Below are 26,776 nucleotides of genomic sequence, written 5' to 3' on the forward strand. Positions count from 1 at the left end.
CTTCCCTTTGTAAGTGACCTCACCTTTCTCTCTGGTTGCCATTAGCATTTTTTCCTACATTTCAACGTTGGGAATCTAATGATCATGTGTCTTGGGGTGATCTTCTTGTGGAGTATCATAGCGGGGTTCTCTGTATTTCCTAAATTTGAATGTTGGCCTGTCTTGTTAGGTTGGGGAAGTTCTCCTTAAGTGTGTTTTCCAACTTGGTTCCACTCTCCTCATCTCTTTCAGGTACTCCAATCAGTTGTAGGTTCAGTCTTTTTACATAGCCCCATACTTCTCAGAGGTTTTGTTGGTTCTTTTTCATTCTTTTTCCTCTAATCTTGTCTGTCTGCCTTATTTCAGCAAGATAGTCTTCAATCTCTAATATTCTTTTTTCTGCTTGAATGACTTGGATATTGATATTGTGCATGCTTCACAAAGTTCTCGTGCTGTGTTTTTCAGCTCCATCAGATCATTTATATTCCTCTTTAAACTGGTTATGCTAGTTAGCATCTCCTGCAGCCTTTTATCAAGGTTCTTAGCTTCTTTGCATTGGGTTAGAACATGAGCCTTTACCTCAGCAAAGTTTGTTCTTGCCCACCTTCTGAAGTCTACTTCTGTTAATTCATCCATCTCATCCTCCATCCAGTACTGCACCCTTGCTGGAGAGGTGTTGCAATTACTTGGAAAATAGGCACTCTGGTCTTTTGGGTTTTCAGCATTTTTTTTTTCATTGATTCTTTCTCATCTTCACGGATTTGTCTGGTTTCTGTCTTTGAGGCTGCTGACCCCTGGATGAGGTTTTTGTGGGGACTTTTGTTGTTGATGTTGTTGTTGCTGTTTTTGTTGTTTTTCCTTTCAGCAGTCAGATTCCTTTTCTGTAGGCCTGCTGTGGTTTGCTGGTGGCTCACTTCAGGCCTTAGTCATCTGTTTTGCTTCCGTGCCTGGAGATGTCACTCAAGGAAGCTGGAGAACAGCAAAGATGGGTGCCTGCTCCTTCTTCTGGGATCTCAGACCTTGAGGGTCACTGACCTGATGCCAATAGGAATGCTCCTGGATAGGGTGTCTGACAGCCCCTGTTGGGGTGGTCTCACCCAGTTGGGTGGCATGGGAAGCAGGACCCATTTAACAAAGCAATTTCGCTGTTCCTAATGGAGGGGGTGTGCTGTGCTGAGGGAATACCCAGTCGTGTGGGCTGCCTGGATTTCTCAAAGCTAGCAGGAGGAAAGACTAAGTCTGTTGGTCTACGGAGATTATGGCCACCCCTTCCACTAGGGGCCCACAGAGGTCAGAGTTCTGTCCGTGAGCCCTGGGCTGGAGTTGTTGGAGTTCCTGCAGGGAGGTCCTGCCCAGGGAGGAGGGATGTATCAGGGTCTGGCCTGAAGAGGTAATCTGGCAGTGGTCTCCCAGAACTGGTGTCCTGGGCTGTGGGGATACCTCTTGGGTCCAGCCATCCAGTCTCCCTGGCTCCAGCAAGGTAAGTGCAGCCTGGAGCTATAGTGATGGCTGCTGCCCTTCCCCACAAGGAGCTTAGTGTGTTAGGTAGCTAGCAGCCACAGTGTTGGCTGCCACCCCTCCCCCAAGGAGCTCAGATGGCTTAGACCACAGACAGTCACTGCAGTGGCAATAGCTGCCCCTCCCCTCAGGAACTCAGCAGGCAGATTCTAGCTGAGTGGTTGTTGAGCATCTGCATGGCTCTGTCATTGGAACCCAAGGCCCCAGTGGTGTTGTACAGTTCCGTGGAAAAAAGGATGGTTCGCCAGGCTTGGTAGCATGCTCACTCACTGCCTTCCTTGGCTGGGGATGAGGGCTCCCCGGTCCCGTGTGGCTCTGAGGTGGGCTGCCATACTACACAGCTCTTCCTTCATCTCCATGGGTCATGCCAGCTACCTAGTCAGTCCTGATGACAGAACCTGGATACCTCATTTGCCACTGCAGGATTCGGATGCTATTTTGGTTCTTTTCAATTGATGCCTCCAATTGCTGTTGCTTCTAGTCGGCCATCCTGGCCTCACTAATCCCAGCTACGTTCTTTTTGCTTAAGACTGATTTGACTATTCATTCTCTTGTGGTCCCACTCAAGTTTTAGAATTGCTTTTTCTATTTCTGTGAAAAATGCTGTTGAAATTTTGACAGGGATTGCACTGAATTTGTCAAGCACTTTGTGGTATCTGAACTTTTAAATATTCTTCCAATCCATGAACATGGGATACTTTTTCATTTGCACATTCTTCAATTTCTTTATTCAATGTTTTATAGATTTCAGTATACAGAACTTTCACCTCCAAAGTATTTTTTGCATTATTGTAAATAGGATTTCCTTGATTTCTTTTTCAGATGGTTGTTAGTGCAGAGAAACAATAATGATTTTTGTACATTGAGTTTGTATCCTGTAACTGTATTAAATTTATTAGTTCAAACAGCTTTTGGTGGGTCTTTAGGATTTTCTATATATGGGATCATGCCATCTGCAAACAAATAATTTTACTTCCTCCATTCTGATTTGGATGCCTTTTTCTTTTTCTTGAGTAATTGCTCTAGCTAAGACTTCTAATACAGTTGTTTCTTGGCATCTGCAGGAGATTGGCTTCAGGACCCCTCAAGGATAACAAAAATCTGTGGATGTTCAAGTCTCTTATATAAAATGGCACAGAACTTGCAAATACCTATGCATATCCTCCTGTATAGTTTAATTTTTAGATTACTTGTAATAACTAATACAATGTAAATCTTAAATAGGTTTTTTTTTGTATTTTTTATTGTATATTATTGTTTAAATATTTTTCATCTATGATTGGTTGAGTCCATGGATGCAAAACCTGCAGATATGGAGAAACAATGGTACTATATTGAATAGTAGTGGTGAGGGTGGGCACCATTGTCTTCCTCCTGATCTTACAGTAAAAGTTTTCAGATTTTCACCACTGAGTATGATGTTAGCTTTGGCTTATCATACATGACCTTTATTATGTTGAGGTACATTCTTTCTATACCTAATTTGTTGAAAGATGTTATGATGAAAAAATATTTTTGTCAAATGCTCTTTCTGCATTGAGTGAGGTGATCATAAAACTTTATCCTTCAATTCTATTCATGTGGTGTATCACATTTATTAATTTGTGTATATTGAGACACGTGTATCTTTGCACATCAGGGATAACTTTCATTTGTTCATGGTGTATAATCCTTTTAATGTATTATTGGAATCAATTTGCTAGTATTTTGTTGTGAATACGTGCATCTATGTTGATCAGGAATATTGGCCCACAATTTTCTTTCCTTGTAGTTTCCTTATCCAGCTTTGGTATCAGGATAACAGTAGTTTTGCACAATGAGTATGGAAATGTTTCTTACTTTTCAATTTTTTGGAAGAGTTTGAGAAGGATTGGTGTTAATTCTTCATTAAATGTTTGGTGGAATTCCCCAATGGAGTCATCAGGTTTTGGTCTTTTCTTTGCTGGAAGGGTTCTTGATTACTGACACAATCTCTTTACTTGTTATATGGCTCTGTTCAGACTGTTTCTTCATGATTCAATCTTGGTAGTTTGTATATTCCCAGGAATTTATCAATTTCTTCTAGGTTATCCAATTTGTTGGCATATAATTGCTCACAGTTGAGTCTTATGCTCCTTTCTATTTTGCTGATATCAGTGATCATATTTATTCTTACACTTATAATTTTAAATCTTTTCTCTTTTTTCTTAGTCTCACTAAGGGCTTATCAATTTAGTTTATCTTTTCTAAACACTAACTCTTCATTTCATTGACATTTACTATTTTTCTACTCTCTATTATGCTTATCTCTGCTCTGTCATTCATCTCCTTTTTTTTCTGCTTTGTGCTTAAGTTCTTTTTCTAGTCCTTGAGGTGTAGAGTCAGGTTATTTCTTTAAAAAGAATGCTATAACCTACTCTCTTAGAACTGCTTTTGCTCTATAAGGTCTGGTTATTTTGTTTCCCTCTTGTCTCAAGATATTTTTACATTTCAGTATTGAGTTCTTTTTTGACCCATTGGTTGTTCAGGAGTTATGCTGTTGAATTTCTACATACTTGCACGTTCTTCAGTTTTCCCCATTTTGGATTTCTAGTTTCATACCACTTGAGTCAAAAAAGATACTTGACATACTTTTAATATCTTCCTAAATTCATTAACACTTGCTTTGTGGCTTAACATGACCTACCCTGGAGACCGTCCTGTATGCACTTGAAAGGAATGTGTATTCTGCTACTAATGAATAGGAATGTTCTGCATATACTGTTAGGTCCAATTGGTCTATAGTGCTGTTCAAGTCTGCTATTTCCATGTTGATTTTCTGCCTGCATGATCTATCCATTAGTGAAAGGAGGGCATTAAAGTCTCCAACTATTATTGTATTGCTATTTCTTCATTAATTCTGTTACTATTTGCTTTATATATTTAGGTGTTCCAATGTTGGGTGTATATATATATTTACAATTCTAGTATCTTCCTGATGAATTGACCCCTTTACCATTATATAATAACCTTGTCTTTTGTGAAAGCTTTGGACTTAAAATCTATTTTGTGTGATGTAAGTGTAGCCACTGTGCTCTCTTTTGAGTACCATTTGCATGGAATATCTTTTTCCATCCTGTCACTTTTAGTCTATGTGAATCCTTAATCTGAAGTCCCCTCTAGTCACCACATAGTTAGAGCTTGTTGTTCTTAATCCATTTAGTCACTCTTTTGATGGAAGAATTTAATGCATTTAAAGTAATTACTGATAGTTATGGATGTAGTACAGCTATTTTGTTCATTGTTTTCACTGTTTTGTAGGTCCTTTTCCCTCTCTTCCTCTTTCTGTCTTCCTTTGTGATATAACAATGTCTTGTGGCAGTATACTGTGACTCCTTTCTCTTTATCTTTTGTGTATCCACTACAGGTTTTTTTCTTTGTGGTTACCATGATGCTCATCTAAAATATCTTATAGTTACATAAGTCTATGTTAAGCTGAAAACAACTTAATTCTGATTACATACAAAAACTTTACACTTTTTAAATTTCTTCTTTCCCCATGTTTTGTTATTAATATCTTAATGTCATTAGATAACATGTATCCATTAACACATTACTGTAGCTAGTTTAAGAAATATTTTTGTCTTTTAACTTTGATACTAGAAGTAAAAGCAATTTACATACCACCATTACAGTATTCTGAATTTGACTATGTTCTTACCTTTACATTAAGTTTAATACTTTAATATGTTTTCATATTGTTAACTAGCATCTTTTATTTCAACTTGAAGAATTCCCATTAGAATTTTCTGTGAGACAGGTCTAGTGTGTCAAATTCCCACACCGCTTTTTTTCTCGGCAAGTTTTTGTCTCTTCTACATTTATGAAGAACAGCCTTGTTTGGTATAGGACTTTTGGTTGAGTTTCTTTGGCTAAATATATCATTCCACTCTCCTGGTTTGCAAGGTATCTGCTGATAGTTTTATGAAGGTTCTTTTGCATGTAATAAGTTACTTTTCTGTTGCTGCTTTAAAAGTTTGAGAACTTGAAACTTTTCAAGTTCAATGTTTCAGGGGAGATTTCTTTATACTTCATCTATGTGGGGTTCCTTGGGATTCCTAGATATGGATGTTCATTTCAGTCTCCAGATTTGGGAAGTTTTCTGTCTTTATGTCTTTAATAAGCTTTCTTCCTTTTTCTCTGTTTCTGCTTCTTCTAGAATTCCCATAATGCACATTTTTGTTTATTTGATGGCGTCTCAAAGGCCCATAAGCTTTCTTCACTTTTGTTTCCTCTAACAAGGCAATTTCAAAGGCTCTTTGAGCTTGTTGATTCTTTATTTTGCTTGATCAAGTATGCTCTTCAAGTTCTTTATGGAATTTGTCAGTGCAGTTACTGTCTTTTTGAGCTCTAAAGTTTAATTTTAAATATGCTTTCTCTCTTAACTTCTCAATTTCTTTATGTAAATTTCCTGATTTTGGTTGGTTGTCTGTGCCCTCTTGTAGCTCATTGGGCTTGTTTTAGATAATTGTTTTGAATTCTTTCTCGGGCAGTTTTTAGATGGCCATTTCTTTATGGTCATTTACTGGTGCTTTTTGTTGTTGTTCTTTTGGTAGCATCCTGTTTCCCTGATTATTCATGATTCTTACAGTCTGTGTTGGCATCTGCACATTAAAAAAAGTAGGCACCTCTTCCAGTCTTCATAGACTGGCTCTGGCAGAGAAAGTCCTTCACCAGTCTGCCAGTCCAGAGGTTCATGGTGGGCAATCTAGTGGGGTCCTTATGGGGGGCTGGCCTGATACCTGGGTCCTCAGGGGCCAGCCTGCCTCTGGAGTCTACTGGGGAAGACCTGGACCCTGAGCCACAGGGACTGGCCTGGAGCCTGGAACTGTGGATGCCTACCTGAAGTACATTTTAAAGTGTACATTTCAGTAGATTTTAGTATATTCAAAGTTATGAAATCATCACTACTAAGTTTAGAACACTGTTGTCACCACAAAAAGAAACCCCATACCAATTAGTACTGTGTAGCTATGTTTCTCCTTTGTAGGAAAGATGTGCATAACTTTGCAGCAACTGTTAAGATCTAATGCTCAGTTCATCATGTTTTCCTTCCCTTGTCATGGTGACCTGTTATTCCAGAGATGGGGAACCATGGCCCCACATCCAGAAGTGGTGATGAAAATGCAGACAAGCCCTTGATGAACAAAGAGAAATACGTGGGGGAGTCCAAGAAATGAAGCTTTGTTAAGTTACTAAGATCTTGGCAGTGGTTTGCAGACACAGAATAATCTAGCCTAACATGACTAGTAAACATAGGATAAAAGTCTGTTTAATGAGACACTACTTAGGAGAAGCAAAAATTAAAAAAAAAAAAAATGTTTAGAGTTGGTTATTTTAAAATGACTCAATACGAATCACCTTCTTGAAATGGGGGGAAAAGAGGCTGATTTTGAGTTAGATAATCATTAAAAAGAAGTTACTTCATTTGAGCTAAGAAAAAGACAGCCACTTATATTTATCAAAAAGATGTTCTAATATGACTCTCTTCTAAACTTTGTTCTACTGAGGAAAGCAGGATAGGTAGCACTGTTTGAAACAATTATACTTTAAAAAAAATTTTTTTTTTCTTCCTGGAATTCTGTTTGAAGTTTATTTGGTCTGTGGTATAAGATGAGGTCCTAGATTCACACCCTACACTAAACACTTTTCCTTTCGCCTATATTAAACAAAATCTTTCTTCTTAAATGAGTAATCAGAATATCCCAGGTCTCCATTTTTGATATCACATCACTGTTTAGTATGGTTGTGAAATAAAATATGTGAGATATTCTGTAATGATCTTAAGACAGACTGTATTCATTACCAATGCTACAGGCCTAGTTTAGGTTTTTAATATTCATCATCACTGCAAAGTCCTCTCAACTAATCTCCATGCCTTGTTTTCTCCTCTTCTAACCTATTCTTTACTAGTTGCCAGATTAAACTTCCAAAAACACAGTTCTGATTATGACACTTTCCTATACAAAGTTTTTGCTCTCAGAAAAGAAATAATTTAGCCAGGCATTTGTATTATTGCTAGAGCTACTGTAACAAAGTCCCACAAACTGGATGCCTGAAATAACAGAATTTTATTGTCTCACAGTTCTGGAGGCAAAAGCCTGAGATAAGGTATTGACAGGGTTGGTCTTCTGAGGAATGAGGAAAAATGTATTCAATGCCTCTCCCCTAATTTCTGGTGGTTTTCTGGCAATCTTTGCCATTTCTTGGCTTACAGAAGCATCATATTAAACTCTGCCTTTATCTTCACATGGCATTCTCCTTGAGTCTGTGTTCAAATTTCCGTCTTTTATCAGAACACCAGTAATACTGTATTAGAACCCACCCTATTGAAATATGATCTCATCTTAACTAACTACACCTGCAACAACCTCATTTCCAAATAAGATCACATTTTGAAGTCTTGGAGGTTAAGACTTCAACACAAGTTTTGGGAGGGACACATATCAATCCTTAAAAGTATTAAAAGGTCTCCATAAGGCTTCCCACTTACCTTTTCAGCTTTATCCCTCATCTTGCTTCTTTACTTTATATCCGAGGAAGTGTAGACAACAAGAAGCCCTGCCCTTTTATGAACCATTAAAATACTTTTCCATTTCTGTGTATTACTTCTCCCCTAATTCTTTTGTATCCATTTACCAAATCCTAAACATTCTTAACAAGCTTAAATGATCCTTCTTCCATAAGGATAAACACAAATTTCCTATGTAAAAACAACTTCTCTCTTTTTTGCCTCCCTAAGTACATTATCTACACCTGCCTTCTGCAATTTAGCATGCCTTAACTTGTGTTGTACATGGCTTACATAGTTTATTACTTACCAGACAGTAAGTCCTTTATAAGAATGAGGTACACATTTGACTCATCTTTTACTTCCCACAGTTCTTTTCACAGTGCTTTAGAATAAGTATTTATTGAACAATATTTATTCTATATTTATGAATATCATAGAAATTACAGTTTAAAATCTTGACACTGGTTATTTCATGTTTTTTGATTGCAGAAAAAAATTCTTAATGGACACTTTTTTTGTTGTTGTTGAGACAGGTCTTGCCTTGTCACCCAGGCTGGAGAGCAGTGGCATGAGCACGGCTCACTGCAGCCTCGACCTCCTGGGGTCAAGCAATGCTCCTACTTCAGCCTCCTGAGTAGCTGGGACCGCAGGCATGTGCCACCACACCCAGCTAATTTTTAAACATTTTTTGAAGAGATGGGGAATCCCTGTGTTGCCCAGGCTGGTCTCAAACTCCTGGGGTCAAGTGATTATCCTGCCTTGGCTTCCCAAAGTGCTGGGATTACAGGTGTGGGTCACCATGCCTGGCTGATGGTTTTATCTTTAATATATAGTATGAAAATAAACAAATGCTTCCCAACCAATACGTAGTTTCAGACCCTAATCCTGACCCTATCTAACCAATTAGATAACTTGAAATTACCAATATCCTGTGAAAGCTCATTAAATAATCCGATATTTTTTCATACAATCTTGTTTTTAGAAGTTCTAATGAAACAGAAAGCAGCTTCATTTCATTCATTGTTACAGTTGATTCAATATTTATAAATTCCACTCAAGGTAGTTCAAACTTACTGTTTAAAAGGTAGAGAATTTCAGAAAATTTAAAACTGAGAAACGGTACCAAAACCATACAAAGGTTTGAGAGATTTGGGCTGGAATTTATTTCCTAAGAAGTAGGGGTGCTTTGCCTGTTCTCTTTTTAGAAGAAGAAGTGAATTCTATATATTACATGTTCCTTTGCCTTCATACATATGTATACTGATATTCAAATGTGGCACAATTTTAGATAATAACTATAAAATAAACCTTCAGAAATTAGTCATTAAGAATGTGTCAAGATACTTCTTCTATACAACCTTTTTTAATGAATATCATTAAGAATTTATACATTCTAAACAAGCACTTTAAATAAATTTTGGTATTTACTAACTTAAGTATTCAAGAACCTGGTTTGAAGAGTCCAACAGACTGAAAGTCTGCTTTTCAAGAGTACTATGATCGTCTATCAATGGAGAGATTTTCGTATTTCTATATTCTAATAGTTCACGATCCTTGCTTGATGTCAGTAATTCATTATCAACTATACCAATAGTTGCATCTTCCACCAGAATATTTGCTTGATATGCTCCAACCGGAATTTCAGGTAATCCAATGTAGTCATGATCTGCCACTACTGATCCTTGTAAGAGATAAAGACTTTCTGAAACAAGAAAAATCATACATTTGACTTTTAGAATTATAATTAAGCATATTTTTTAATTAAACAATTTTAAGTGAGGAATAAAATCCCAAGTAATAAAAATTAACTATCAAGATTAACTTCTAGGGAGTTCTACGGTCTACTAAATAAATATGAATGTCAAAGAAGAAAAAAAAATGACATATACATTTGACAGTTCATACATAAAAAAAGCAGGAAAGGTCAAGGATTTTAAAACAGCCATTTTTCTATTCCCTCGACCTGTCTTTGGTAGATATGTATGTATGAGGAACACAGGATAGGAGTGAAAATTATGGTATAGATTAAAAATAAAATTATAAGGCTGTGCACAGTGCCTGACGCCTGTAATCTCAGCATTCCAAAGCCAAAGCCAGTGGATTGCTTAAACCCAGGAGTTCGAGATCAGCCTGGCTAACACGGCGGAAAAAAAAAAAAACTCGTCTCTACAAAAAATACAAAAAAATTAGCAAGGTGTGGTTGAGGGTGTCTGTGGTCCTAGCTACTTAGGAGGCTGAGGTGGAAGGATCACTTGAGCCTGGGAGATTGAGGTTGCAGTGAGCCATGATGGCACCACTGCACTCCAGCATGGGTGACAGACTAAGACCCTATCTCAAAAAAAAAAAAAAAAAAAATTATAAAACTATTTTTGATAATGTTATCTTTAATATGCTTCTGTAAAGCATTTCTGGGTGAATTAATAGGGTCATAAAATTATTTTAACAAATATAATTATTAAATCCTTGCATTTACAAGTTGACATAATTTTCTAATCTTTATAAAACCCATATTGGAAAAATAATATCAAATTGTTACAGTATGAAGTTAAAAACAACATGCCAACTCAGGCTTATGTGACAATGTGTAAGAAAGTAGGTTGCAATGGAGTAGCGTAAAAAGCTTAGCTTATTTAAATCTAATTTGACACCAAAACTCTTAGGAACTTTTAAGGTCTACCTAAGCCATACTGAAGTGCTGACGGGGAGTCTTCCTTGTCAGTCTTTTATTGTACGTTGAGCAAATGTATCATCACCATCAAGAAAAAAATGTTTAAAATGAATGTTAAACTGATGGCAAATCTTCTATATACAGACTAATATGTATAAAAGGATTCCTCCCTATCTGATATTTCAATCCATTACTATAAGAAACTCTTTTACCAAAGCTGATTAACTTCCTGGACCCCTGCCTTCTCTTTCTAAATGTTCCCCCAAAACATCAGAATATAGATATAGATATATTTATCTTTATTTACTTATCATTCATTCATTCATTCATAGTCTTGCTCTGTCACCGAGGCTGGAGTGCAATGGCATGATCACAGCTCACTGCATCGTTGACCTTCTGGGCTCAAGTGATCCTTCTCACCTCAGCCTCCCGAGTAGCTGAGACTATAGGCACATGGCGCCATGCCTGGCTAACTGTGTTGCCTAGGTTGGTCTCCTGAAGATGTTAATGGGTTAAGGAGCCCTCAAATTTTAAGATAAAAAAAGCGAAAGGAAGATTAAATGCTTGTTTAGATTAGAGACCAATGTCTCAGAACAGATGAATTTACTAGTATATTAAGTGTCTCAGAACAGATGAATTTGCCAGTATATTTTGAAAAATCAGTCCAACTCTACTCATCCTCATAACATTATTACAAATAGCTCACTGAACCTATTTCAATCCCAGAAGTTCATGCATTTAACAACTTTCAATTTACAAACTTTAATAGATCACACAAAGCTATTCTCTCTACCAAAAGATGGCATAAGTGGGCTTGGGCTCGTATGGTCATTTATTCTGCCCATAATTCTGAAAGACAAAAAAAAAAAAAAAAAATCATGCGGCTGGGCAGTGGCTCATGCTTGTAATCCCAGCACTTTGGGAAGCCGATGTGGGCAGATCACTTGAGGTCAGGAGTTCGAGACCAACCTGACTAACACGGCGAAACCCCGTCTCTACTAAAAATACAAAAACAGGCATGGTGGCATGTGCCTGTAATCCCAGTTACTTGAGAGGCTTAGGTGAATCGCTTCAACCCAGGAGGTGGAGATGGCAGTAAGGTGAGATTGCACCACTGCACTCCAGCCTAGGTGACAGAGCAAGACTCTTTCTCAACAACAACAAAACAACACATGAGATGTGTTATACCCAATAACAGCAAGAGGGAAGAAAACATGATCAATAAACTCGAAACACTTTCAGAGTATGTTGCTAGAGGTTTAACATCAAAGTTTGCAACTACCCTACTGTTAATACTAGAAAAGGCTAAGAAGTGGTTTATAAGAGAACTTTAAAAGGTTAGGTAGGGTAAAAGTGTTGCTGATGAAATTTTCTACTAAGTCATGGAGAATTCCATAGGTTCAAGGCCTGTACACTCCTGCAAAGTTATCAGTGATGGCAGATACCATAGGCATTTAAGAAATGTCTAAAGACTCTTTCAGAGGATTAACTGGGAGGTTTTCTGTCTGTAAAAGTTTTTCCATACAGATGAAGTAGGACTATTTTAGAAAAATATGTCTAGTAAACATATGTCAATAGGGAAAAAATATGCCTAGATGTAAAGCTCTTAGAAATTATCATTTTAATTTGCTGAAATGGATTCAGAGACCTTGAACTTGAGTACCTCCTAGTTACACTGGTTAGAAACAATTGGACATTACCAACCTCACTTGATTTTAAGAGGAGAACTTTTGTATGTAAGTAAAATAAGACACACACACACACACACACTTTTTCTTGTAAAAAAATTAATCTTTAAAGTAACTTATTGTAGTAAAACTGTAGAGAACAAGGACTACACTCAGCAAATTCTACATAAATCACTTTATACACAATAGAAAACTACTCTGAATATGTCAAAGGCCTGCTTGTTTAGAAAAAAAATTCTCATTCATTTGCAAGGTTAAATGTGTTTCAACTCCTACTATGGTCTAAATCTAGTGGAGCTAAGAGAAATGCTCTTTAATTTCAATAAAGATAATCAGAAAAGAGACTCTTGGGGCCTTACATGTTGAACAAATAATATTTTGGATACTGGGTTATATAAAATATATTATTAAGGTTATTTTCACTTATTTCTGTACCTTTCAAAATGTGGCTACTAGAAAATTTTAAATTACATAGCTCTTGTATTATTATTAATCTATTGGACAGCACTAATCTAAAACAATCCTGAGTTAGGGATATAGAAAAGAACATGATTAAACTTTTTGCCCTCAAAACACAGAGGTGGGGAGTAAACAAACATATCACATTAAAGATCTTTTCCAGTCAGTTACATAACATAATACATTTCACTAAGTATTTTTTTCTCATTCTATTAATTATGATTATGACATCTGTTTGATGAAAGCATCATCACAGTTTTGACAAGACTGAATGAGTAAGTCTTTAGTTTCTTTGAAATTAAAATATTTTCAAGATATTTCAGGAAGGTGTTAATCAGCAGTTTTGATACTCATTTTTATTGTAGGGTTTTTTTTTTTAAGAGAGGGGGCCTCAGCCAGGCGTGGTGGCTCATGCCTATAATCCCAGCACTTTGGGAGGCCGAGGCAAGAGAATCACTTGAACCCAGGAGGCAGAGGTTGCAGTGAGCCAAGATCGCACCACTGCACTCCAGCCTGGGCAACAAGAGTTGAACTCCATCTCAAAAAAAAAAAAAAAAAAAGATGGGGTCTCACTTTGTCACTCAGGCTGGAGTGCAGTGGTGGTGCAATCTTGGCTCACTGCAGCTCAATCTCCCAGGCTCAAGTGATCCTCTGCCTCAGCCCCCTAAGTAGCTAAGATTAAAGGTGCGTATCACCATGCCCAGCTAATTTTTGTATTTTTTTGTACGGACGGGGTTTTAGTATATTGCCCAGGCTGGTCTCAAACTCCTGAGCTCAGGCAATCCCACCTCGGCCTCTCAAAATGCTGGGGTTACAGGCATGAGCCACTGCGCCCAGCCTTAATGTTGTTTTAAGGAGTAAAAATAATAGATTAAAAAAATCAATTTTTAAATTTCCCTAAGGAGAAAAATAAATAAAAATTACAGCTTCAAAAAAGTCTGATTTGGATTAATTTATTTCTTCAATCAGAAAAAAAAGATAAAGGTTTCAGACTACTTTTCTTATTTTAAAGTGACTAAACTACTCCTATATATGGTCTGATAATCCTCAAACTATTAGAATGTGCTGCCATACTAGTATATCCTTTCTCAAGACAAAATAATAACTATAACTTGATACTACATCACTGTCATTATAATAACTAATACTGTCAATAGAGAACTGAATAACTGTTGGTTTAGAAATTATATAACTGGACTGGGCACAATGGCTCACACCTGTAATTCCAACACTCTGGGAGGTCTAGGTGGGAGGACTGCTTGAGCCCAGAAGTTTGAGGCCAACCTGGGCAACATAGTAAGATCCTGTCTCTATAAAAAATAAAAAAATCAGCCAGGCATGGTGATGCATACATGTATTCCAAGCTACTTGGTAGGCTGATGTGGGAAGATTGCTTAAGCCCAGGAAGTCAAGGCTACAGTGAGCTATTATTGTGCAACTGCACTCCAGCACGGGCAACCATGTAAGAACCTGTCTCAAAAAAAAAAAAAAAAAAGAGAGAAAGAAAGAAAAAATGATATTAACTAAGAGGCCAAAGAAAGGCTCTCTGCATAAACTATATTAATAATAACGTCAAGATCATGGACTTGATACTATAGAGACTGTGCTTTGCTTTGTTTCATGAATGCAGATCATAATTGTAGTAGGCAGTATAATAGACCCCTAAAGATGTCAACATACTACTCCTTGGATCCTGTGAATATATAACCTTACATGGCGAAGGAGAATTTAGGTAGCGATGGAATTAAGGTTGCTAATCAGATGACCTTAAAATAGGGTGATAATCCTGGACTTTTTGGGCAGGCCAAAGGTCAAGGGTCCTCAAATACAGAAGAGGGAGGCAGAAGAGGAGATTGGAGTAAGGTGATGTAAGAAAAACTCAATCCACTATTGTTGGCTTTGAAGATAGAGGGACCACAAGCCAAGAAATGAAGGTAACCTCTAGAAGCTGGAAAAGACAAGAAAATGGATTCTTTTCTAGAGCGTCCAGATAGGAACACAACACTGCCAATACCTTGATTTTAGCCCAGTAAGCTCTATGTTGAACTTCTAACCTTCAGAACTGTAAGATAATAAACGTGTGTTGTTTTAAAGCCATTAAATCTGTAGTAATTTGTTACGGCAACAAGAAGAAACTTATACAATAATGAAAATCATTTCACAAATGGGGCTTTCAACTGTGAAGGGAAATCAGGCTAAAATCTTGGGTGAGGCAGACCCAAATATATCACAAAAAAAATAAATTCAAAACTATGCAAAATCTGTCAGATTAATTTTCCTTTCAAAGAGGAGCATTATGATTACAAAAAGACACTACGGTATTTTAAGATTTCTTGTCCAAATAGTCTGAGAAAGCACTTGGCAATGAACTACACAAAAAAACAAACAGGCCTGCTTAAAATAGCAATGACAAATATTATATAACTAGTACTGAATGTGCTCACTCCACATTTAGTTCTAGATAAGAATGGATAAGAAGTTGGCAACAGAAGTATATCTACTTTAGACAGTCTTTAATACAGCTATGAAATTTCAAGCCTAGCAAAGAGCAGCAATGACAAATGTGGACAAATAAATTTATAGTTCTTTTGGCTATAGCATACCGAAACTTATGTCAAATAAAAATTTCAATGATTATTCAAAATCATTTTGTTTGCTTTAATTCAGCTCAAGGACTCTTTAAAATCAATTTGTGAGGTCATTTTCAAGAAAATCATGGAAAAGATTTTCAAGAAAATATGTAATATAGAGGGAAAAGATGGTAGAAATCACACTTACTTTGAATTTCTACAAATGAGAAAAATGTAAAAAAAGGATCAAGTAGTAAGAACCAGATTCTAGGATGACCGGATCAGTAGTTCCTTTGGTTAACAAAAACTAAAACAGATTCATTTATTAGTCTTAAGTTCCTTATGCATACACCAGTAGTCATATTGCAATATTACTTATCCTTATATTACTGGAAGAAACTTGTGCAAAGAATTCAAGTATGAGGCAAATATTATACTGCCTCTGTTTAGAGACTGTTCTCAAACAGAGAAGATGAGTTCTGAAACACTGAGTTCTGAAATGTTCAGAAGAAGCACAATATTTGACTTCTTTTCTGAGAAACTCTTTTCTTAAAAACAAATTACAAAATGTTGATGGATCCTGGTTTAGCAAAATTTTAAATGTAAATTTTGTATTAAAGAAGGTTAACAAATTAGAAGTGAGCAAATCATGAATGTCAAATATTAAGGGGAAAATCATGCTAAAGAAGACAGAACAACATGTACTTGTATAACCTTTTTTTCCCTACTTAACTTGCAGAAGAGAGAGATCATTAAAGGTAGCTCAGAACTGAGAAGAGGCACAAACAATGCAAGCTTTTATCTTCTAACAAAGAGACGAAAGCACTTGTGAGTTTTCAGGATTAGAACATAGTTTAAGGTAAGTTTACTGACTAAACAACTGGGTCTGTCACAAGAAGGGAAGGTACTAAGAGGTTTTAACATGAGAGTTGTACCCCAGATTAGAAGCAGAGTTGAGCTATCATTACTAAGCAGCCCACAAGGGTTTTACATCTTAAGAAAAGGCATAGGGTAAGTGTAGGTTATTTGTTGTTGTTACTTTTTTTGTTATTAATATTTGCTAAAGCCTGTCATACAACTTGTTTATATTGTTATAAATATATTTTCCATTAAATGTTACTTATATCCAAATAACATTAATGCTTCATCTGGCTAAGTTACCCATTAACTCCCTCTCAGTTATCCACTTCAGAGAAGCTCTAGGAAGCAGATGCATTAGGACAAAATAAAAGCCTTGATAAAAGCAGGGAACATAATCTAAAAGCCATGGCAAAAACATCACTTAACTAGGCTATGAAAGAAAGAGTTACAGAGAACAGGATATCTTGACTGTTCAGAACCAGTCAAATTTAGGGGCAAGTATAACTTGTTTACAGAGTGCTATCACCTCTTCTTACAGCACCTTACAGCATTCTGAGGAAACCCCACTCCACACCCACACCTGGCCCCCAACCATGACCTAACTAACTACAAAGCAATATTAAAAATTAATGGCATTTTTAAAGTACCCAAATATTTATCTCACAACTGGATTCTGGACAGTATGTTTGCTTCTGGCATTAATGATCGTAGGTGCTGTTTTTCACACCAAAAAGAGGCACGAAGTGACTAACAATATTTGTGAGGCCAGGTGCAATGGCACATGCACGCAATCCCAGCACTTTGGGAGGCTGAGGCAGGCAAACCACTTGAGGCCAAGAGTTAAAAACCAGCCTGGCCAACATGGTGAAACCTCATCTCTACCAAAAATACAAAAAATTAGCTGGGTATGGTGGCATGTGCCTATAATCCCAGCTACTCGGGAGGCTGACGCATGAGAATTGCTTGAACCCAGGAAGCAGAGGTTGCAGAGAGCTGAGATTACACGACCACACTCCAGCCTGGGGGACAGAGTGAGACTCTGTCTCAAAAAAATAAAATAATAAAAAAAAAAAAAAATTGAGAAAGCAAAAATAGAGATGTTAAGCTGTTATCTTTCCTTCAGAAGAAAACAAGTTCAGTATCTCCCACATAAACTATGAAAAATATACTAGAAATAAAAAATAAAAATGCCTGGGCGCCCTGGTTCCTACCTGTAATCCAACCACTTCAGGAGGTCGAGGCGGGTGCATCACCTGAGATCAGGAGTTGAAGACCAGCCTGGCTAACATGGTGAAATACTGTTTCTACTAAAAATACAAAAAATTAGCCGGGCGTGGTGGCACGCATCTGTAATCCCGGCTACTCAGAGGCTGAGGCAGGAGAACTGCTTGAACCTGGGAAGCGGAGGGTGCAGTGAGCCGAGATCGCACCACTGCACTCCAGCTTGGGCAAAAAGGGGGAAACGCCGTCTCAAAAAAAAAAAAAAAAAAAAATTCTCACAGGCCTGACAGTTCCAGAAGAGACACTGTAATAAAACAGACTACCTGGGATAGCTAACAAATTTTATGAAGAAGGGAAAAGAAAACATAACAAAAGAGGGGAGAAAGGTTTCTGTTATTTTTAACTTTTCTCCTTACCCAAAGCAATAAAAATGTAGAGAAGTGACAAATATTTACCTTGTTCACTGGATTCTCTTATGTAGGGCTTAAGGTGGGACATTTTGATAGGTCTTTTCAGTCTAACCCCAGTATTGTCTCTCAGGACAGCACATCCACTTTCTGTAATATAGTCTATGACACAAGGACCAACCCATTCAGATTGAAAACGACCATCCTTCCACCAATTTTTCCTTTGTCTTAAAACTTCATGACCCACTTTTAAATGAAATGGATTTAATTGTTTGGGTTTCTTTTTAACAATGATCTTGCTTTTATTTAGTTCATCCAAATTGTTGTTCTCCATCTACAAGTGTAAAAAGAAAAAGAAGAGATGGAAGAGCTATAATATCTTGAAGGTAAATGTAGACAATGAGAATATTACAACAAAATGGTTACTTGAAATGCTACTAAAAGGTAGGCATGAATTATATTTAATTCTTAAAACAACATTTCCAAGTCAGTATTATTAACCCCTACTTTATATAGAAGGTAAACTAAGATAGGTTAAGGAATTTGCCAAAGTCAAACAACTCAAAAGCAGTTAAGACTAAAGATTTGAATCCGGCTCTACTTGATTCCAAAATCCATAGCTTTCTCATTATTGCCTCTCAGCATGTCATAGCTAGTAAACTATTTAATCAAGACAATAAAAATCTGATGGATAAAAAATTATGGCAAGTATGTATGCGTATCTGTGTACATGCACACATGTATATGCTGAAATTTAAAAAATAAATATAACTTTATAAAGTTTTAGATTATAGTTTTTCTATTGAATAGAATCACCTGGCCCAGTGAAGTTGTCTTATTCTCCATTATTTCATCAGCTTCTTTAATTGCATCTAGAATTTTGGCAAACATACTTGTATTATCACCATCCACATCATGAAGACTATCTGAAGTCTCAGGCATATAAGGATTTCGACTAAACATTTGAAAATATGGTGTATTTTTAGTAGGTTCCTATTTTAAAGAAAATAAATGTCAATTTTATAATAAAACATTTATCTGGCCAATAAATAGTCATAACTCAGAAGTACAGAATTATAAAAAGGCACGTACCAAGTGAGTTACATTGAAGGCAAATGAAACAGCTGATAGGTGATCATCCCAGTTGTTTGGGTGGTCAGCACAGTGTTTGGAGAGAAATGCTTTGATTGTGCTAGGTGTAGTTTCCATTGGACTAACAGTTCCAGAGGTGTGAGAAATTACAATCTGCTTTATGCCAAACAATCTGTACAGTTCAATATTGATCTGAAAAATATATAAAACAAAGCTGGCTTTTTAAAATTTGTGTTTTATTTTTCCACTGACTTAAAAAAAGCTTCAAAAGAATTAGAATCTTGTGTTTTATTTTTATTATTATTATTGTTATTATTTGAGATGGAGTCTCGCTCAGTTGCCCAGCCTGGAGTGCAGTGGCGCAATCTCAGCTCACTACAACCTCTGCCTCCCAGGTTCAAGCGATTCTTCTGCCTCAGCCTCCTAAGTAGCTGGGACTACAGGCACGCGCCACCACGCCCGGCTAATTTTCATTATTTTTAGTAGAGACGGGGTTTCACCATATTGGCCAGGCTAGTCTTGAACTCCTGACCTTGTGATCCACCTGCCTTGTCCTCCCAAAGTGCTGGGATTACAGGTGTGAGCCACCATGCCTGGCTGAATCTTGCTTTTTTGTTGACCATAACATTCTATATGAAAATATGGAAAATTTCATGTATAAAATAGTGGTTACCATTTATTGAGTCTTTACTACATGCTGATCATCACACTAGACACTTTACATTATTGTCATTAAACCTTACAACAAGTTTTTGAGGTATTATTAATTTCATTTTAAAGGTAAGATGCTGAAGCTTTGAGAGATTAAATGCCTTGCCAAATACACACATACAACAAGGAAACAGGAGAAGAGAACTTAACACTAACTTTGAGTTTAATTTTTTTCTTTTTTTGTGGGGGTAGGCAGTGGGAGACAGGGTCTTGCTCTGTTGCACAGGCTGGAGGGCAGCCTCCACCACCTGGACTCAAGCAATCCTCTCACCTCAGCTTGCCTAGCAGCTTGAACTACAGGCATGTGTCACCATGCCCAGCTAATTTTTAAATATTTTGTACAGATGGAGTTTCACCATGTTGCCCAGGCTGGTCTCAAACTCCTGGACTCAAGCAATCTACCCACCTCAGTCTTTCAAAGTTTTGAGGTTATAGGCATGAGCCACTGCATCCAGCCCTCAAGTAACTTTTTAATTCAGTAGACAGTGTCTCAAAAACAACCCACTAGGTCGTAAGTTAATGTTTAAAAAGCATGTAAAAACAGTTATTGGCAATAATAAGCATTTTATAACTTTTAACTACTATTATTGGTGTTACCATATTAAGTGTAACACTTAAAAGAAACCAAAATGAGTTTACAAAACTTGTAACAGTAAGCCTGTTAAATATAAAATAATATTTTTTTCCTACCTCACCCTTCAGACTTTTTTCCTTATTATTTTTAGTTGAGTAAACCTTTGGCTCATAAATTTGTCTTTTAAAAAAAGAGTATTTCAGACCAGTAGCATCAGAATAACTAAATAAGCAAAGTTAATACAAGAGCGGAAAGCAACAAAAAGAAAACTACATGTCCCAAACCCCCTTGCAGGTAGGGGTGGTCATGTGACATAATTCTAGCCAAAAAGTTGTTAGGCAAACTCAGCTGGTACTAGTTTTGTTTGCCCAATACTCTCTCCCTTCTTTCTGACTGAAATGTAGGCATTGTGGCATGTGCTCTGGCAGCCATATTGTGAATACAATAGGAGTGACTCTTAATCACTCCCAATTGGTTTAATATATGTAACACATATTATTATATTGGGATAGGGAAAGACAGTCTGTTACTTGGATTGAATACACTTCCTAGCTGATATACATACTAATTCAGGATGCCTATTTTTAATTCAAAAGTAATTAGAAACAAATCCCAGAGAATAGGTGTCATTTGGGTCAGCTTCAATCTGAGTCTTGATCAATGGTTTTAAATGACCCTTGAAAAAGGCTTTACCTTCTTTGTTTCAAAAGGTTGCCTAGAAATGATCCAGGGAATCCATTTGTGAAATGGTATCTTGACAAATGATATCATTTATCCTATCTTATCCTATCTTACCCTATCAGCCCCCCAACCAGCAAACCAGATATTCCATCAGTTCTTACAATTCTAGTTTTCTGTAAGACGTTGTAAAAAAATTAATTTTTCTACTGAATATGTTTATTTTCTTTCCTTCAGAGGTTTACAAAAAGTTATTCGTGCATTTTATTGAAACAATTTAGCAAATACTCTAAGAAACATCTGTATTTTTATTCAAGTATACAATAAACCTCCTACATTGTGTATTATGTTATAATCTTTAGCAGTGTTTTCTGTTTCAGTATTTGCTGACAAGAGTTCATTCTGTACTATCATCGTTATACTTTCTGTGTAATAGTGAAGCCATTTTAATCACAGCAAAAAGAACAAGTTTTCCCAATCATATGTCCCTTTTTTGTTTAAGCAATCTCATAAAATAGGCCTGCAAATATTTATTGTTACTTTTTTTTTTTTTTGAGACTGGGTCTCACTCTGTCACCTAGGCTAGAGTGCATGATCTTGGCTCACTGCAACTTCAACCTCCTGGGCTCAAGCGATCTTCCCATCTCAGCCTCCCAAGTAGCTGGACTACAAGTGTGAGCCACCACCCCTGGCTAATTTTTGTATTTTTTGTAGAGATGGCATTTCGCCATGTTGCTTAGGCTAGTCTCGAACTCCTAGGCTCAAGCAATCTGCCTGGTAGGATTACAACAAGCATGAGCCACCAAGCACAACCTATTATTACTTTTTTTTTTTTTTTTTTTTTTTTTTGAGACAGGGTCTCACTGTTACCCAAACTGGAATGCAGTGGTACAATCATAGCTCACTACAGCCTTGACCTCCTGGGCTTAAGCAATCCTTACACCTTAGCCTCCTGAGTTGCTGGGACTATGGGTGTGCAACATCATGTCCAGCTAATTAATTTTTTTTTTTTTTTTCGTAGAGATGGAGTCTTGCTATATTGCATGGGCTGGTCTTGAACCCATAGTCTCAAGTTATCCTCTCACCTCAGCCTCCCAAAAAGCTGAGGTATGAGCCACCACACTTGGCCCTATTGTTACCTTTAGTAAAATTTTCCAAGTCGTGGTTTGGCTACCAGATGACTTTAAACACGACTGGAAAACCTGCTAGCTAATCATAATGACTTCATATTATCATTAGCAAATACCCTGAAACATTATATGCACTTAGGGTAAGGCTCTTCATTAATAAAAGTGGAAGTGAACCAATATTTCAAAGAGTATTCTCAATAATTTTGAATTTTGATGGCTAATTTCCTATCAGATCTGATAACTGCAGTCTCCCTTTATCTTCAGAGAATATGTTCCAAGGCCCCTAGTGAATGTTTGATACTGCAGATAGTACCATACCCTATCTATACTATGTTTTCCCCTATACATATACACTTATGATGGAGATTAATTTATAAATTACGCACAGTAAGAGATTAACAACTAAAAATAGGATGACTGACAATATGCCAACATCACTACTCCTACACTTTGGGGCTATTCTTAAGTAAAATAAGGGTAACTTGGATACAAACACTACTAACCAGGACATTTGATCTGATAACCAAGATAGCTACAAGGTGAGTAATGATGGGGAGGGAGTAGAATATACAATGAGGATATGCTAGACAAAGGGATGATTCACATCCCATTTGGACAGAGCAGGACAGCATGAGATTTCATCACTATACGCAGAATGGTGTGCAATTAAAAAAAAATATAAATAGTTTATTTCTGGAATTTTGTATTTAATATTTTTGGACTGCACTTGACTATAGGAACTGAAACCTCAGAAAGTAAAACTGCAGATAAATGAGGACTACTATAGTTAATATTTGTATTCATCTCATTGCTGTGTCTAACTAAGAGCTGGAAGTTACGTAGACGTGCCAGCACTATCATTTTCTTGTGGTTGATGGGTGTTTGCCTTTTAGTATTATCTGCTCTCACTGCAACACTCTAAGCTCCCTGGCCATTTTGTGAGTAGTGTGGTGAATGCTAGATGATATCCATATTTTCATTCAACTGCTGAAAGCAAAAGTATGAGTGAGGAAACATGTGGATTCTCACTTTTCTTTCAGGATACCTTCATATAGTATGTGTGACATAGCTGTCTTGTTGATTGAGTCAGGATGCTATTATCAATCTGTATACATTATTAATAAAGCTTCATTTCTTATTTTTTGGATTTAAAAAAATATAAGTAGAAGTTCCAATAGTCTTCCCCCAGACTGGATTGCCTTACGTACTACACTGCACAGACCACTGCTATGTCAATCAAGGCAGGCAAGACTACCTTGCCTTCATTTACAAAATGACCACATAAATCTCCTATTATTATGCAGCCAAATTTAATCTTTTTCCATTGAAGTTTATACCACTGTTCCTAGGTTTAGAATGCGACCTCCATTTCTAGAGATTAAAAGTCAAATATATTTTTTTCTGTTTCTACTTTAAAAACTAAAATTCTTTAATTTACCTGAAAATTCTTTTGGTATTAGATTCTAAAATCATATTACAGAAATAATTTTAAACAATTAGCAAATTGTTACCTGTTAATTAATTACATGTTCCTCCTCTACTAGACACATTTGTGACACTAGCTTTATCATTTAAAGCACTGTTACCAAACTTTGTGCTAAGTTACCCCTTAACATCTGTTGGACACCATGAAAACTACCAGTTTAAGGCAGTTCAGTTTCAACATTAGATCAGGTTACAATTCATTTGATGACATCACATCTTTACAGAACTGTTTTCTTCATCAAATGCTGTGATAAAAAGCAGTTACTATGTAAAAATCAGTGTGAAACAGGAAATGAGGGTGGCAGTGTACAATATGATTCCAAGGTCTGAGAAGGTAAGCAGTGGTCAACAGGTACACATTACCCATTAGCAAGTAATTACGGTTAAGAATGAAATGAAAGGGGTGGGTGTGGTGGCTCACACCAGTAATTCCAGCACTCTGGGAAGTCAAGGCAGGTGGATCGTGTGAGTTCAGGAGTTCGAAACCAGCCTGGGCAACATGGTGAAACCTGTCTCTAAAAGAAAAAAGGTACAAAAATTAGCTGGGAGGCTAAGGTGGCAGGATCACTTGAGTCTGGAAAGCGGAGGTTGCATTGAGCCAAGACAGTGCCACAGCACTCCAGGCTGGGTGACAGAATGAGACCCTGTCTCAAAAAAAAAGAATGACACAAAAATATATTTCTTTCAATTTATGAGTATTTTAAATTCCTACTAAGTGGTTACAACATAAATACTTATTAAGTTGTTTGGATGGACCTGTGAAGAAAAGAATTAACCTGACAGTTAACTTTAACATATTAACACAGCGGATCTGTGACTGCTATTCTTTGAAAGGCCTGCTTACAAGGTTGCACCTTGGCTAACATCTAGGAGCTTAGGTTTTGGTTATAAGACCAAATACAATCTTTCCTTCTAAGAGTCTGAAATTTTTGTACATGCCAGGTAGAAGGTGCCTATGTCACCAGACCCCAATAAAAACCCTAGGCACTGAGCCTCTAGTGAGCTTCCCTGTGTTGTCACAACTCTGCTAAAGGAATTAAACATGTCCTGTGTAACTCTATTGGGGAAGGAGATCTTAGAAACTTGTACCTGGTTCTCCCAATGTGTCTTTTGTCTTTGCTGAATAAATCTTAGCCATGAATATGACTATATGCTGAGTCCTGCTAGAGAATTATGAAAACTGGGAATAATCCTGGGGTGCCATGATATGTCCTATCTACTTAATAAATATAACTTTAGATATTTCTTTTGGACTGAGCCATCAAAGATGCTTTGAACCAAGTCTGGCTATCTCTGATTTTTCTTAAACATGTACCCTGTCAATTACAAAAAGTTTTAACATATGCCTTAAGTCTAGTACTTATTATATTTCTTATAAAAAGTTTTCATATATATTCTCCCCTGTTTATCCTTTCAGGTTAATTTTAACTGGGAAAAGGCCAGGACAAGGGAAAAAGTACCTTTCAATACTGAATAGTCTTATTCATGAACACAATGTATTTTTCCATTTATTTAAGTCTCCCTTTACCTGTCAATCATAATTATTATTATTATTAATTATTATTATTATTATTTGAGACAAGGTCTTACTCTGTTGCCCAGGTTGAAGTGCAGTGACACAATCTCAGTTCATTGCAACCTCTGCCTCCTGGGCTCAAGTGATCCTCCTATCTCAGCCTCCCAAGTACCTGGGACCACAGGTGCATGCCACCACACCTGGCTAATTTTTTGTTTTTCTTTTTGAGATGGAGTCTCTCTGTCGCTCAGGCTGGAGTGCAATGGTGCGATCTCGGCTCACTGCAACCTCTACTTCCCGGGTTCAAGCGATTCTCCTGCCACAGCCTCCTGAGTAGCTGTGATTACTGGTTCCTACCACCATGCCCAGCTAATTTTTGTATTTTTTGTAGAGATAGGGTTTTGCCCTGTTGCCCAGGGTGGTCTTGAACTCCTGAGCTCAAGTGATCCACCCACCTCAGCCTCCTAAAGTGTTGGGATTATAGGCGTGAGCCACCAGGTCCAATCAATCACGGGTTTTTAATCTAGAAGTAAATAAAGATTTGGTCCAACCTCTTCATTTTAATTTGAGGATATCTGAAGATGGGTTTACAATAACCCACAGTAAGTATTAAAATCTTAATCTCCTAATTTCCAGTACAATTATCCTTGTAGTATTTAATATCATACCTCTATAGCTATAGCAATTTATCTGAATATATTAAGCACTCTGTAATATAATGCAGAGGGCACTGGTTCTGGACACTGAAAAGGAGTAAGATATGTTCCCAGACCTAAGTAGTTTATTTGTCTTACCTGTTGAATGAATTCATCTCTTTGGTCCATTATTATTTTCTGAGGAGGTCCATATAAGAAAAATATATTGATAATAGCTTTAGAAACTTCTGATGCTGAAACATCACATAGAGGCAAAATCACAACCCATTTGGTGAACAAATCTGTCATGATTATAGCATATACATGACTTCTGTTGCTTGTATGAAAAGGTCCCATCAGATCAACAGTAACTAAACTCCATGGATTTTCCACCTTGAGAAGGTGCTGTTTCGGTGCTACAATAACTGTATTTTTTGCCACTTGGCAATGCTGACAAGCATATACCTACAAACAGGCACACAATAAAGAAAATACATACAAATGTTAACACTCTACACAATATAAAAGCAGTCTTATAAATCTGAATTTTAAAATGGTTAATAGGTACACTTCCTGTTTTGAAGAAGAAACTTCTGGACTGAGAATCACTGGATTAAACCTATTTAGAACAACAAACAAATAAAACAACAACAAACAACTGTAGTTGCCACTACAGCTGTCCCTCGAACAACATGGGTTTGGACTGAGAAGGTCAGCTTATACATGGCTTTTTTTTTTAACTAAACACAAATAAAAAGTACAGTATTGGTAGGGAGGAATGAGAAACTCAAGGATGCAGAAAGCTGACTTCTTGCATATGCGAGTTTCACAGGATCGACTGAAAGACTTCAGTATGAGTAGATTTGGTTATATGAGTGTGGTGCTGGAACCAATCCCTTGCTTATACTAAAGGAGGACTATACGACTAAATGACCATCTTATTGGGTCTTATTCACATGAAACATGAATCTGGTTCACTGAACACATATTTATTAAATACTTTAAAAGATCTTAAACAAGTTTCCTATAATTTAAAATCAGTGTGTAAGTTT

At 36.9% G+C, this 26,776-nt stretch overlaps 1 protein-coding gene across 2 annotated transcripts in view; it reads right to left on the reverse strand.

Annotated features, from left to right (window-relative positions):
* Positions 1-9,376: 9,376 nt before the first annotated feature.
* The window catches only part of GIN1 (gypsy retrotransposon integrase 1), a 32,541-nt gene continuing 15,141 nt past the window's right edge, over positions 9,377-26,776 (reverse strand). For both annotated transcript variants that reach the window (XM_073994002.1, XM_045394077.3), the window contains exons 4-8: positions 25,884-26,189; positions 18,996-19,187; positions 18,720-18,896; positions 17,952-18,237; positions 9,377-9,731 (exon numbers count right to left, since the gene is read on the reverse strand). In XM_073994002.1, the coding sequence (XP_073850103.1) occupies positions 9,457-9,731; positions 17,952-18,237; positions 18,720-18,896; positions 18,996-19,187; positions 25,884-26,081 (1,128 nt within the window). In that variant the 5' untranslated portion in view covers positions 26,082-26,189 and the 3' untranslated portion in view covers positions 9,377-9,456. The remainder of the gene's footprint in view (positions 9,732-17,951; positions 18,238-18,719; positions 18,897-18,995; positions 19,188-25,883; positions 26,190-26,776) is intronic.

Source organism: Macaca fascicularis, chromosome 6 (genome assembly GCF_037993035.2).
Source record: "Macaca fascicularis isolate 582-1 chromosome 6, T2T-MFA8v1.1".
Taxonomy (NCBI): Eukaryota; Metazoa; Chordata; class Mammalia; order Primates; family Cercopithecidae; genus Macaca; species Macaca fascicularis.